We start from the raw sequence: 14,251 nt of genomic DNA on the forward strand, positions 1-14,251 counted from the left end.
TTTGCATGTCAAACTCGTGACCATGAATCTTTTGTGACAGAGAGACAGGATAAGTGAAGGAAGGCAAATGCAGCTTAAAGATCTCTCACTCTCCATTGCCTAAACCAATTAAGATGGATTGTTGAGGTTCGAATCCCATGGGTGTCACTCATTGCCTAAGCCGAAGCCCATCCAGCTCTGCTAAATCTCTGATCCTATATACGGTTTCTTCTTTGTAAAATATAAAAAAAATAAATAAATAACCACCCAAAATTGAGCTCTCCAAAGTCTACAAGCAGAGCAATCCCCCCACAGGCAGATTATCAGGGAAACAGCCAGCTAAAGAATAACCAGTAAAGAAATTAAAAAAAAATGCAAGATCAAAAAACCAAAAACTAAAATCTTGTAATTGAAGTAGCAAGGTAAAAGAAATGAAATCCTGCAGCCCATCCCATACACTTGTGTCAGTCTCCAAGGGAGAAGGTACTAAACAGAAATGCAGTGTTAGTGTGTAGAGTGTAGACTACACAGCCCATTCTCCCACCACTCTGAAACTAATGGATGGATATACAGGGAAGCCCGTGGACCAGACCATGCACACAACACTAATAAACCAAACTTTTTGTCAAGAAAGAAAGAGAGTCAAAATAAAACAATTAAATGAAGCACATTCATTCAATGCATTAAAAAAAAAAAACCACTTGCAGCTCAATAACAACCGTTGTAGGACTGACATGGAAGGCGTTATTAACGGATCAAAATTTTAAAAAGAAAGCTCTTTTTTTATTGAAAAATTGAAAATCAACAAAAAGTGGGGCCCATACCAGTGGATCCACAGGTCTTCCTTTAAACAAAACCAGGGACCTGTTGGTCATTCTCTTCCATATGTAGAGAGAAGAAGAAGAAACGGGTTCTGTTCTTCTTCTTCTTCTGCTGCTGCTGCTGCTGCAAGGAAGGTGGGCCAATGGCGGCCTTAGAGTGCTGGAGCAGCCGCACCAGCATCGACGAGGACATGGTGGAGCAGGTCCTAATGAAGTCCAACGAGCGATCCGAGGCCTTTCCCCACTCCGGACCCACCTCCCCTCCCGCCAAGACCGACGACGGCGATTGCCAGAACGCCGCTGTTTCCCAGAAGGAGTGGCAGCGGAGATGGGCCAGGCTCGGCCGGAACTTCTCCGGGGCGCTCACCACCCTCAGGACCCACCTCAACATCGACTCCCTCACCGGCCGGATCTCCGCCACCTCCTCCGAGTCGCGAAGGCTCGTCTGGGGCTCGGTGGTGCACGACCTCACCCAGCTCTACCCGGGCAGCCAACTCCCCGAGAAGCTCCTCGCCAACGTCCGTAAGCACTTCGACTCGCTCCCCGGGAGCTACGCGCAGGCGGGGTTCGACATGAAGGAGGTGCTCGCCCACGTCCGGTTGATCGAAGAGGCCGTCGCCGAGGACCGCCCGGCGGTTTCCGTCGAGGAGGTCGCCGGCGAGGCGGAAAGCCACCGTGGGGTTTCGGTCTTCCGCCTCGCCTTCGCTTGCAACTCCTGCTTTTCGTGGCCGGCGGTGTCCTGCGTCCTCGACGACCCCTCGTTCGGCTGCAAGAAGATGCAGATCTTCGAGAGGAAGAACCTGACCCTCGGGGTGGTGACGGTCCTGGTTCCGGCCGGACAGGAGAGGATTTTCAGGCACCGGGTCGAGGCCGCGCTCAGATCGGCCACCAGAAGGCCCAGACAAGCGGCCATGAGGATCGCATTGGGGCTGTGCGGGTGCCAGGAGGAGAACATCAGGAACCCCGCCGAGACCGAGATGGGAGACGAGCCTGGATGCCGCGAATCCGGCGAGAACGCCTCCGATCAATCCCCATTGAAAGCCTCCCTCGTGGGCAGCTGCTCAATCTCTGTTTCGGTCGATGAATGGCTGAACGTTCGGGCCGGGGGCGACGAGCTCGGGAAATGGCTGCTGAATTCCGACCATGTCGAGTTCGGGGAGCAATTGGGATCTGGGGTGTTCAAGGGGGTTTACAGGGGAAAGCGGGTGGCAATGGCGAGGCTTTCCGGATGTGAAAAGGGGATCGGTTTCGACGTCGAATTGAGGAGGGATCTGTTGGAGCTCATGACCTGCGGGCACAAGAATGTGCTGCAATTCCATGGGGTTTTGCTGCACCCTGTGCACGGGATGTGCACGGTTACGAAGCTGATGGAAGGCGGGTCGATCGACCGGTTGATCCGCCGCCGTCGGAAGAAGCTCCAGTACAGAGAAATCGTCAAGATCTCCTCCGATGTAGTGGAGGGAATGACTTTCATGAATGACAATGGTGTGGTTTACAGAGACCTCAACACCCACAGGGTGCTTCTTGATAGGCAGGGGAATGCTTGCCTTGGAGATATGGGTGTTGTTGCACCATGTAATCAAGTTGGGGAGGTCTTAGAGTATGAAACAGCAGGCTATAGATGGCTAAGTCCAGAGGTATGTATGGTGCCTGAACTGAACTCGTCGTTCTCTTTCTTGAATATCTTGATTGTGTTGTTGGGTGTCTTGATTTATTTGAGTTTGACGATTGGTGGGCATTGCAGATAATTGCAGGTGATCCAGAAAGTGTGGTAGAAACAGAGAAGAGCAATGTATATAGTTTTGGGATGATCCTGTGGGAGATGGTGACAGGGGAGTTGGCCTACGAGTCCTATTCGCCTGTTCAGGCAGCCGTCGGGATCGCCGCCTGCGGTCTCAGACCAGATATACCGGCCGACTGCCCCCCTGTTTTGAAGTCCTTGATGCAGAAGTGCTGGAACAATTGCCCTTCCAAAAGGCCTCATTTCTCTGATTTGCTTACTGCTCTTAGAGCTGCTACCGTGCTTCCCAATAGATGAATTGATACCTTGTAAGCTCTTTTTTTCCCTCCTCTGTTTTAGAAGCTTTTTTGTTTTTGGATATCTTAGACACTCAGTTTCAGTTTCTCTATATATATTGATGCATCATTTTTTGGCTTTCCTTTTCTAATCCATACTTGGCTTTTGTAACAATCAATCATTTGTTGCGCATGTTAACTTCTTGTTGCTTGTATATCAGCAACATGGGAAAAGGCAAAGTTTTATCTCGACTTTCCATATCTTATTGGCTTGTGTACAATTATAAAAGAGAAATGTTGGCATCTCTCTCTCTCTCTCTCTCTCTCTCTCTCTCTCTCTCTCTCTCTCTCTCTGCATCTTTCAGATATCTTTTTCTTTTTGCTTTTTGTAATGTAGGGTGACTATAGTCATGTCATTACAGAGGAATTAGGATTTTGGAATTGTTGTGGGTTAGCGCTTTCAAATTTGTGTATGAAAAGGAAGCTGAGGTATGGCTGCTGTAGCTTTCTTTCTTCAGAAAGTGTCATACCAACTTTATTGCAAGTGATGAAGGCACCTGATCGTTTGGATTTTATGTAGTCCCTAAGATCAAACTGGCTAAAGGGTTGCTCCTTTGACCTACATAAAGAGCAGCTTTATCAACTCTAGGGTTGAGTGGGACCACCTGACCATCACAAGCTATATGTTACGTGTGCTTTATTTTTAGGTGCTTGAGTTACTGTGTTAAACACTTTTGAGAGCCGGATTTGGGAGAGAGATGGAGATTCGCTAAATCCCTTACACGCACTGCTGTTTGAGAGCCCGGATTTTGGGAGATGGGAGTGGAGATTGCTTTCCATCTCCTCATTTCAACTTTATCCTCATGAGGATGTAGTTCACTACAACCACACTTCCATCACCCATTTTCATGAGGATGCGTTTCTCTCAGAAAAATATTGTAAGCTCTTCAATTTTGGCATCATTTATTAAGGAATAAAGGTCATTAGACTGAGCTTGTGACTTTTTTTGTTGTTTTTCTTTTAATCTTGAATAAATCATGCCAATATTTCAGTGGACTAGTTCTGTTTGTTGGTTTGGTACTGTGCTCATATGCCTTTGTGCATAATAATGCTGAAAGTAGAAACCTTGCTTGTCCCATTTTGCTTCTTTGACATAGCACGTTTTTCATATTGCAAGGCAGGAAACATGCTATCATATCTGTGAAGTGGTTCTGCCATGTTCCCTTTTTTTTCTAATGAACAATCAGAGTGTTGCTCTGTTATGTGTTATGGATATTTGAAGCTTCTATTTATCACAGCCCACAGGGGGCGGCCTCTGCTGCAAAGTCGAAGCTGGGTGTACTCTCTGTTAGGCAGGGGGGACCTCAAGGGTTTTACCAATGGAGGCCAGTCAACTTCGATGATGGGGTGTTTTCGCTTGGCCGATCCAAAAAAGAGTAGTTTTCTCTCCTTGGACTCATGAGCCTCCAACCATTTTAAAGTTCCAAACATATAGCAACATGGACAGGTGTGCAGGCCGTCTCGACAAAATAGCGATACTCCTTGCAATATATTTAAGGGGATTTTAAACTTCTTTGTATGGAGCAATTTAAACTTCTAATGTTGGGTTTCCCTCCTTTGTGGGACCCATCTATTTACTGTATAAGAACTTTTGTTAACTGACGTTTATTGGCATGCTCATTGGAACCACGCATATTCATTATTGCGGAGGGTTTCTCAAGAACGATCTTTGATTGTCTCAAAGTCGATTTATGTATTCTGCTGAATAGCGATTTGTGAGATGGTGCTTCAGCTGAATAGCGATTTGTGAATGACGATTCAGTAGCATAGCGATTTGTGTGATGGCGCTTTAGCTTAATAGCGATTTGTGGTTGGTGCTTCAGCTGAATAGCGATTTGTGGTTGGCGCTTCGTCTTCCACATTAAATGTGAATCTCGTTCTCTATTTAGGAAGGGGCGGTTCGGCTAGCAAGATGAGGTTTTTTCACTTTTCTTTTGGGGCTGCTTCATGCAGTTGGTTCTTTAGAACATTTGTTCTTTTTTCGGTGAGGTCTTTCCTCTTGTTATTTCTCTATACCTTTGTGTGTTTGTAAGGCTTATGCTTTTTGGTTATTTTGTAAACTCAGTTTGAAGATAGTGGAAGAAACTGACCTATCGATCGCCGTGAACGTACCTCAGTTTGAGGGAACCACGTAAATCTTGTATGTTTTTTAATTTCTGTTGATATATATATATATATATATTGCTTTTATTGTTTTTCACTTGGGAGAAAGGTTGTTTTCTCAACATCTGGTATCAGAGCAAGGTTAATCCAGTTTCGATTCGTTATATTTTGTGTGTGAAAATTATGAAAAAGCAAAATGTTACAGTTGCAGTCACAGATAGTGAACTTATGATTATCTGTGATGATACTAGCATTAATTTGATTAGACAAGAGACAGATTGGGTAATTGATTCTGGAGTTTTATTTCATGTTACCTCGCGGTCTAATTTCTTTATTTACTCGCAAGGCGATTTTGGGAATGTTCGAATGAGAAATGAAAATGTGTCAAAAAATATCGGTATAGGTGACATTTGCTTGAAAACAAATATTGGCTGCAAACTGTTGCTTAAAGATGATTAAAAATATTGGCTGGAATAAAATATTAATAAAAAAGAAAATAGAAAAAGAAGGGAAGAAATAGGGAAAGCAAAGATTATTTATTTTTATTTTTATTTTTTTAAAAATTTTCAAAATGTGGCGCCACATTAGAATGGGCCCACACGGTTTCTAAAAGAATACTAAAATAAATAAATAAAACCCAAAAGTTTCAGTGTGGCGCCACATAGAGTGGGTCCCACTTATTTTTAAAAGAATGACAAAAACAAAAGGGATAAAATGATTTTGTAAAATTCCTCTGAAAGATTTTTGGATCAAATGGAAGATTTTTGACAATTTTGAATTGAAATTCAAAGTTTGAAATTCTATACCCCTTTACAGAGCAAATCCAGTTTGAAAATTTGAAAATCAAGTTTGAAATGAATTCAGATTGTTTTCTCGGGAAAATATTTCCAAATTTAGAGTCCTGGGGTAAAAATTGTCAATTTGAAAACCCAGGGTTTAAGATTAATTTCGAAAAGTTTTAAAATTCGAATCTGGATTGAAATTTTCAAAATTGAACTTTTGGATCTCGAAAATGAGATGAAATGTTATGAAATGATGAAAAATGATAAGAAATGATGAGAAATGATGTGGAATGTCATGTGAAATGCAGACCATGAATGAAAGATTTTAGGTATTGGACCCCGATTGACAGTTATACCAGTTTAAAAAGTGATAATTTTGACAAGAATGAACAAAATGACTCAAGAAATGGTTTTTGTCCCTATAAGGGCAGGAGTGACACTGAAAATTAGGGTTTTAACTGAAATGCACTGGAATGAACTGAGTTCTAGGGTTTCAGAACTCAAATAAACTGTCAAGACACTGGCTTAACTAAACTCCTAAACTAAAATGGTCGAGGAATGGTGTCATTTTCAGAGAAATTGTGAGAAATGATCACCGGAGTGAAGTGGGTTACGAACAAGAACTGGGTTTTATGCTGAAATAAAGATCAGTAATACTGAGGTGAACTAAAACTGAAGCTCAAACACTAGCGCAACTGATTGGACTCAACTCAATCTTAGCTAAAATGAGCTCCTAGACACTGGGAAATGGATTTGAACTGAAACTGGAGCACTTGAACTCCTGATGAGCTCAAGTTAGACTTAGGGGGATAAGATTGACTGGGAGTGACTGACTCAAAGATAATTGGCTTGGATTCAAGTTAGAAATGAGCTCATTTCTAAGAAAATGAACTCATTTTGGCAGGAATGGTCAAAAATGAATATGACCCGCCCATCCTGAGCTCATATGAGCTAGAAATGACTAGCATTCTAACTGTTTGGAGCTTAAGAATGAGCTTGGTTGACTCTATTTGACAGAGATCTAGGATGACCTAGGGGTAAAATAGTAATTTTCCTAGTAAAAGGGGGGGGTAAAATGATATTTAAATTGAGGCAAACTTGAGGTTGGACTCCTATGCTGACCTACCAGGGTTGGCATCTACAAGATGGGTGTGTCTGAGAATGGATGAGAAAAAATTAGGGTGTTTACAGATACCCCTCTTTGCTACTAAGCCGGTTTGGGGCCAAGTTTAGTGGCAAAAAAAAGCACACCAAATTTGTGTTATATATAAAAAATGCCCCAGTTAGAAGGATATCACTAGTTATGAAGAAATTAGCCCTGATGAAAATGTTGGGTATGAAATGAAGAATAAAGAAGAAAGATTCACCTCGTAGAAGTGAAGTTCAGGGTTCACCCTTAACCTGGATGAGACAGAAAATACTTCATGTGGAAACGAGGGGTCGCAAAGAAGGCAATAAAAATAATTTTTCCTAAAAGCTTTGAAAAAGGGAGTGATTTGGGCGTCCCATGGCTGAGACTAAATAGCTTTTGAAAAATGGCCTTTTGCGAAGAATGGTTCAGGTTTAACCCTTATCCTGAAAGGGAAATAAAATCCTTCATCAGAATGAGGCTCAGGTTTAACCCTTAACCTGATAGGGAAATGAAAATACCTCATCAGAATGAGGCTCAGGTTTAACCTTTAACCTGATCGGGAAATGAAATATCTCAGCAGAATAAAGCTCAGGTTTAACCCTTAACCTGATCGAGAAATGAAATACCTCATCAGAATGAGGCTCAAGTTTAACCCTTAACCTGATCGAGAAGAATGATGGAATTCTCGAAAGAAGAAACCTTGATGGAACCTTCAGATTTTGCACAATGAATCTGATAGGGGTTTTGCAAAAGGATAAAAATGAGGGTACCTAAAGCTTGAAAAGAGATTGATCTTGGGCGTCTCATTGTCGAGACTAAATAGCTTTTGAAATTGATGACCTTTTGCGAGAGAAAGATTGGTGGTTCAACCTCGAACCGAAATTGAACTGTCTATGGTGGGACAGTGGGAAACACAGAGAAGTGTGCGAATCTGAGAGCTCAGGCGCTCAGATTATAAAAAAAAGGGGAAGGAATCTTGAAAACTCCCGTTATCAAGTATTAAAAAGGGATGACAATGACGCCAGGATGTGTCAAAGTGGACATCAAGCTCTCACTTCACGGCAGGATAGCTAAAAAATGTTGCCAAAATGTTTGAAAATTTGTTGTTGATCCAAGATAATTGAAAATGATGCACATTGGCGCGAAAGCTATTCTTTTTTCCCACCTAAAGTATTACCTCCAATTGGGCTAACTCCATAGAATCAAGAATCGAATTCAAATTGCTTGCAATTGACTTTCTTCCAAGGAAGCTATCAATTTCCTTGACATGAACAGGAAAGAAAAGATTAACATTATGAAAGCAATTGATGAAAGAATATTGATAGTAGAATTTCACAAAATTAAAGAAGATTCTTGGCAGATTTGGCAGTTTGATATCCTGGGGTTTTTCCCATGATGAACTTTTTGCACTCTTTTTTAGGCCGAATTTGAACTCTCTTAGGGTTTGGCGAGAATTTCATCGCATCAACCTTCAACTTGGAGATGTTGTGATTTGCTCTAGAAGGACATGTCACAAACTCCTTCAACTTGGAGATGATTTGAGCCTTCATTAGTCCCGATAATAAGATTGATAATATTGTCTCTTTGACTGAAAATCTCTTTTGATGATAGCATTGACCAAATATCATTTATGGATTGGCTGGAGATTGATCGCATCAGTCTTCAACTTGACGAAGATTTGAACTTTTTCTGGAAGGATACGTCACATGCTCCTTCAACTTGGAGATGTTCTGAATTTTCTTTGTCCCCGGGGATCTGACTCATCCACCGTCTTCAACTTGACGATATTTGAGAGATCCCTTTTGTAGATACATAATGGAAGCTTGATAATGATTAAAGAGATGTTGAAATTGAATGGATTTTTTCTTCATTGCCCAGGATATTTTTACTACCTTATTACCACAAGAATGGTCTTTAAAAATGTGTCATTGACTGCGATCAATATCAAACGCTTATGGCTTTGCGACAACATTGAATTTTCTTTGCTGGTCATGTCGAGGATTTATTCTTCATACTTTTGGTTGGCCATGGGAAAGATCTTCAATTTTGAATCCCTCTTGACAAAAGCTTTGCTATTTCAGAAGGAATGTTGAAGATAATTTGAGGTAAAGATTTGTGCAATAAAGATTTTGAAATCAACAAGTATTTGACGACAAAATGTTCTTGAAATCCTTGGTGAAAGTGAGCATTTGGAGTCTGACTTAACGCATCCATGACAAAAAAAATTCTCTTCTCCTTTTTCCAAAGGAGAGGCTTAGGCTTAGCCCTTACTTGAATGGGAAATCGAAAATACTCTTCTCTTCCCTGAAGAGGAGGTGTTTGCAAAATAAACTTTCGAAGAGAAATTAAGCTTTCGTCAAAACTTCTTAACATTAGACTTCTCTTATGGAAAGGGGGCCGATAATTGTGAGGTCGGTAAATTGGTCATGAAGGAATGAGTCCATCACACTCTTCCTGAAAAGAGGGCCCTCTATGACGAAATGGCCTAGTAAAGAAATTTGGAGGGCACAAGGAAAGCGAGCCTCCATCGAGACTCTCCCTAAATAAGGGTTCCTTGTGTGAAATTGGAAGATTGTTTTGCAAACGGTTCACAAAGACACGAGTCTCTTCAAAACTCTCCTTGTAAGGGGCTAAGTGAACAAAGAAGATAACATGCGAAAGAAATGAGCTCCCTCGAACTCTCGCTGTAAAAAGGGTCCCTCGCAAGAGAAAATGATTGAGATTGATATTGAGCCAATTAGGCAGAATGAATCCGACACAGAGGTCGAACAATGCACGACCATGATTGGCAAATGTGACCCGCGGGTCAAAAATGATTGACTTTGATAGAATTGATAACTCGAAGGTTGAAATTGAATGATCCGAAGACCGAAATTGAAGCTTGAATGACCCGAAGGTCGAAATTGAGAATTTTGAATGACCCGAAGGTTGAAGTTTAGAAATTTGAATGTCCCTAAGGTCAAAATTGAATGACCCGGAGGTCAAAATTGAGAGTTTTGAATGACCCGGAGGTCGAAATTGGTACAGAACTTGAATTTTGGTGAATGATCAGTACGAAGACTGAACTTGAGATATCGACGGATGCGACCAATAAGCAAGACACTAACACAAGGGTTAGATTTTGAAAGAGTACCAGTACGAGCACCGGATTTTGAAAATGTATCAATATAAACATTGGATTTTGACAATGCACCAGTACAAGCATTGGATTTTGGAAATATACTAGTACGAGCACTGGATTTTTGGAAATAAACCAGTGTAAAAACTAGATTTTAAAAATGAACCGGTGTAAAAACTGGATTTTAAAAATGAACCAGTACGAGCACTGAATTTTGAAAATGAACCAGTACGAGCACTGAATTTTGGAAAACAGACCAGCACAAACACTGACTTTTGAAAATGAACCAGTGTAAGAACTGGTTTTTGAAAATGAACCAGCACGAGCACTGGGTTTTTTAAAAAAATGAACTAGTGCAAACATTGTTTTTCAATTGAGATTTGAATTTTTAGAAAGAGACCGACGCTCCGAAGATATTTGGGAATTGTGACGAGAATGATTGTCAGGGTCTCAGGATTATCCCTTATCCTGAATGGGTAATAGATCGATGTAAATTCATGCAAATTGATATAAATGAAGGTAAATGAATATGAGTGAATGGAAATTGATGCAAATGAATGCAAAATGATGCAAGTGAGTACACATGCGTGCAAAATGAGAGATTTATTTATCCTACCTGCATACAGGATATTTTGAGATAAAGACAAAATTTTGAAAATGCCCCAGTGTAATTGAGAAAAATATTTTGATCATTGTTGAAAGGAACATATTGAGAATTACAAAGAGTAGATGCTTTAGGCATAGAATTTTTTCAAATGTCAAGTATTGATGTGATCTGATAATTTCACACCATCGGCATTGATGAGCTCATATGAATTGCGGGGCAATGCCTCCTTGACGACATAGAGACCTTCCCAATTTGGTAACCATTTGTCGCCTGGGCGATGCTTTAGATAAGTCGTTGATCTGAGCACTAGATTGTTGTCTCAGAATTTATTTTCAATGACGTATTTAGCATATTGCCTGGCTATCCTCTGAGGATATGATTGAGCGTGCTCCGCTGCTTTGAACCTTCTCTCATCGAGTAAATCAAGTTGTATCAGTCGTTGTTGCTGGTATTGATCAAGAGGTAACTCCAAAAGTGATGTGAACTTCAGAGCGGACTTCTGAACATGTAGAGGCAAGCTCTAATGGAGTAGCATTGGTTGGAGTGTGACTGGTGGTTCGATACGCCCACAATGCATCGTTGATCTTCTCATGCCAGTCACGACCTGTTTCCACAGTTTGTTCTAAGATGCGGATCAAGATTTTATTGGTAGTTTTCGCCTGACCATTCCCTTGAGGATAATAGGGAGCGAAGAAATGATGATGGATCTTGAACTTTGAGCAGAATATTTTCATTCTCTCATTCTTGAAATGACTGTCATTATCCGACACGATATCGTGCGGTATGCCAAAACGACAAAAAATATTCTTGTGGATGAACGAGACCACGTGTCGACCAGCCTCCACCCATTTGGTGAAATATTCTATTGCAGCAAGAAAATACTTCTATCCATTTGAAGCAGAAGAAGTGATGGGACCTACGACATTGAAGGCCTACATGAAAAAAGGCCATGGAGAGATGACAAATTGTAGATATGTTGCTAGCGCATGAATAGAAGGTGCATGCATCTGGCATTGAACGCATTTTTTCATAAAACGATAGCAGTCTTGCTGCATGGTCTTTCAATAATATCCTGCTCGGACGATTTGCTTGACAAGAGTTTGGTAGCCGACATGACCACCGCAAATACCTTTGTGCGCCTCTCACACGACTTCTTTGGCTTCATCTTCGTCTAAGCATCTAGAATATTCGGAACTGAATCTGCGATGATAGAGGACATTAGCAAGAATGAAATATCAGGCAGACATGCGTTGAATTGCTCGCTGCTCCTTCTTTGAGAGTCCTGAAGGAAATTTGCCAGTTTCTATGAAATTCTTGATGTCATGATACCAGAGCTTCTTCTTTTGTTCAGCCTGGTTTATTTGCTCTGTTGGGAGGAAGGCAGGTTGATCAAGCCTGCCAATTTCAAAAGAGCGACAGGATTCTCCGCTCTTGAAAGACATAATGAAGCTCAGATTGGCTAGGTTGTCAGCTACTTGATTGAAATCTCTCTTGATGTGGAAAAGTTGAAATTCTTCAAAATTATAGATAAGGGCTGAGACGATCTTCTGATAGAAAAGTAATTTATGATCTTTCACTTCCCATTCGGCTAGGACTTGATTGACGATGAGCAACGAATCATCGTAGCATGCACTTTCTTGACATTGAAGTCTTGAAAATTTTCAAACCTTGTATAGAGCTTCATACTCGGTCATATTGTGAGTACATTGGAAATCGAGTTTTAAGGAAAAGGGGACCATCTCTTTCTCAGGGGTGATTAATAAGATCTCTATTCCTATTCCTGCCATATTCTAGGAATCGTCGAAGAATAAATTCCAAACTAAAGTTTGTTGAATATTGCATATCCGCTCATCAAGGAAATCATCTTCGGCTTTCACATCTTCTGCTAGAGGAAAATCTGTCAGTTGATCAGCAATTGCTTGGCCTTTGATTGATTTTTGAGATACGTATTCTAGGTCATATTGCATCAGTAGGACCTGCCACTTGGCGATCCGTCCACTGAGAAAAATTTGCTCTAGAATATACTTGAGAGGATTTAGCTTTGATAGAATCTTGACTTCAGACGCCAACAAGTAGTGTCGCAACTTCTGAAACATTTAGACTAGAGCTAGGCACGTCTTCTCTATTTGAGAGTATTTCTTTTCATAATCAATGAAAGTCTTGCTCATATAGTAAATGACATACTCTATCAGACTGCCTTCTTCATATTGTGCTAAGAATCCGTCGCAAGCGACTTGATTAACTAAAACATATAGTAAGAAGGGTTTTCTCAATTATGGCGGCTTCAAGACAGAAGGATTGAGAAGATACTTTTTGATGCGTTCGAATGATTGCTGACACTCCAGTCCCCATTCGAACTTCACTTCTTTTCTGATTATATGATTGAAAGGCTCGCATCTCATGGCCAAATTGGATATAAATCGACGAATTGACTGCATGCGTCCCTGAAGGCTACGTAATTCTTTAATATTAGTCGGGGCGGTATGTCAATGATGGACTTTGCCTTGGCAGGATCCACTTCTATCCCCTTTTTGCTGACCAGAAAGCTTAACAATTTACCTGATTTAACTTCGAAAACACACTTTTGAGGATTGAGTCTTAGCTTGTAGAGAATGAGTTGCCTGAAGACTTGATCGAGAGCTTTGATATGATCTTCTTCTTTGGACTTCACGAGAATATCATCGACATATGCATCCATGATTTTGTACATCTGATTGTAGAAAATAACGGCCATTGCCCATTGATAAGTCACTCCAACATTCTTAAGCCCAAATGACATGACGATATAACAGAAAGTGCCCCAAGGAGTAGTGAAAGATGTCTTGGATTGGTCACGAGCAGCTAACTTGATCTGATTGTATCCGAAATATCCATCCATAAAAGAGAATGTGGCATGCCCTGCCGTGTTGTCGATCAAAAGATCCATGTTGGGAAGTGGATAATCGTCCTTTGGAGTTGCTTTGTTGAGATCTCTGAAATCAATGTAAATTCGAACTTTGTCATTCTTCTTGAGAATAATGACAATAGTTGCTAACCAATATGGATAGTCAATAGTTCGAATGAACCCTGCTTTTAGTAGGTCTTCTGGACCTTCCTTAACTTGTTGCTCCACTCAGGGATCCATCTTTCTTAACTTCTGCTTGACCGGTTTCAGAATGAGGTGATGCGCAACCAATTTGGTATCCAAACTCAGTATATCTTCGTAAGTCCATGCAAATACTTCTTCATGCTGCTTGAGAAAATTGGTGAGCCTTTCCTTCTCTTCCGGGTTCAGACTGGTGTCGATCTTGAGAATCTTTGGATCGTCCTTTGAACCAATATTGATATCTTCAGTCGGATCTTGAACTAAGGATGATGACTCGTCTTGTTTCTGAATTGATGAGAACTCGGGCAATTCTTGAAGAGTTGAATCGAATTCTGTGGATTCTTCTGACTGCTTTGTAGCCTTACTGTATTCTGCTCTCGCCTTGACCCGATGGATCACTATCGGCTTTGGAAAGGCATTTGGATTGAGAACGAGCTTTTTGATTGATCAGGAAGACATTCTGAAAATTGAAGAATAAATTTTATTCAGGAACATCGCCCATCACAAGACAAATCTGCCTTTTACTAAGAAAATAATTAGGAAAAGTA

At 41.0% G+C, this 14,251-nt stretch overlaps 1 protein-coding gene and 1 long non-coding RNA gene across 2 annotated transcripts; both read left to right on the top strand.

Moving 5' to 3' along the window:
• Nucleotides 1-943: 943 nt before the first annotated feature.
• Nucleotides 944-2,525, top strand: LOC149843925 (uncharacterized). The gene is made up of 2 exons (XM_090000991.1): nucleotides 944-2,441; nucleotides 2,521-2,525. Exons 1-2 carry the CDS (start codon nucleotides 944-946, stop codon nucleotides 2,523-2,525), a joined length of 1,503 nt encoding a protein of 500 aa, XP_089857117.1.
• Nucleotides 2,526-2,542: 17 nt separating this feature from the next.
• On the top strand, nucleotides 2,543-4,983 carry LOC149843926 (uncharacterized). Its single transcript, XR_016431172.1, has 2 exons — nucleotides 2,543-2,849; nucleotides 4,115-4,983. It is a non-coding gene; the product is annotated as an uncharacterized LOC149843926 (long non-coding RNA).
• Nucleotides 4,984-14,251: the final 9,268 nt, after the last annotated feature.

Source organism: Nuphar pumila, chromosome 3 (assembly GCF_984573655.1).
Source record: "Nuphar pumila chromosome 3, dmNupPumi1.hap1.1, whole genome shotgun sequence".
NCBI classification, from domain to species: domain Eukaryota; kingdom Viridiplantae; phylum Streptophyta; class Magnoliopsida; order Nymphaeales; family Nymphaeaceae; genus Nuphar; species Nuphar pumila.

Excerpts from the sequence above, each read along its gene's own strand:
- LOC149843925 (XM_090000991.1), top strand. The coding sequence starts at position 944 with ATGGCGGCCTTAGAGTGCTGGAGCAGCCGCACCAGCATCGACGAGGAC.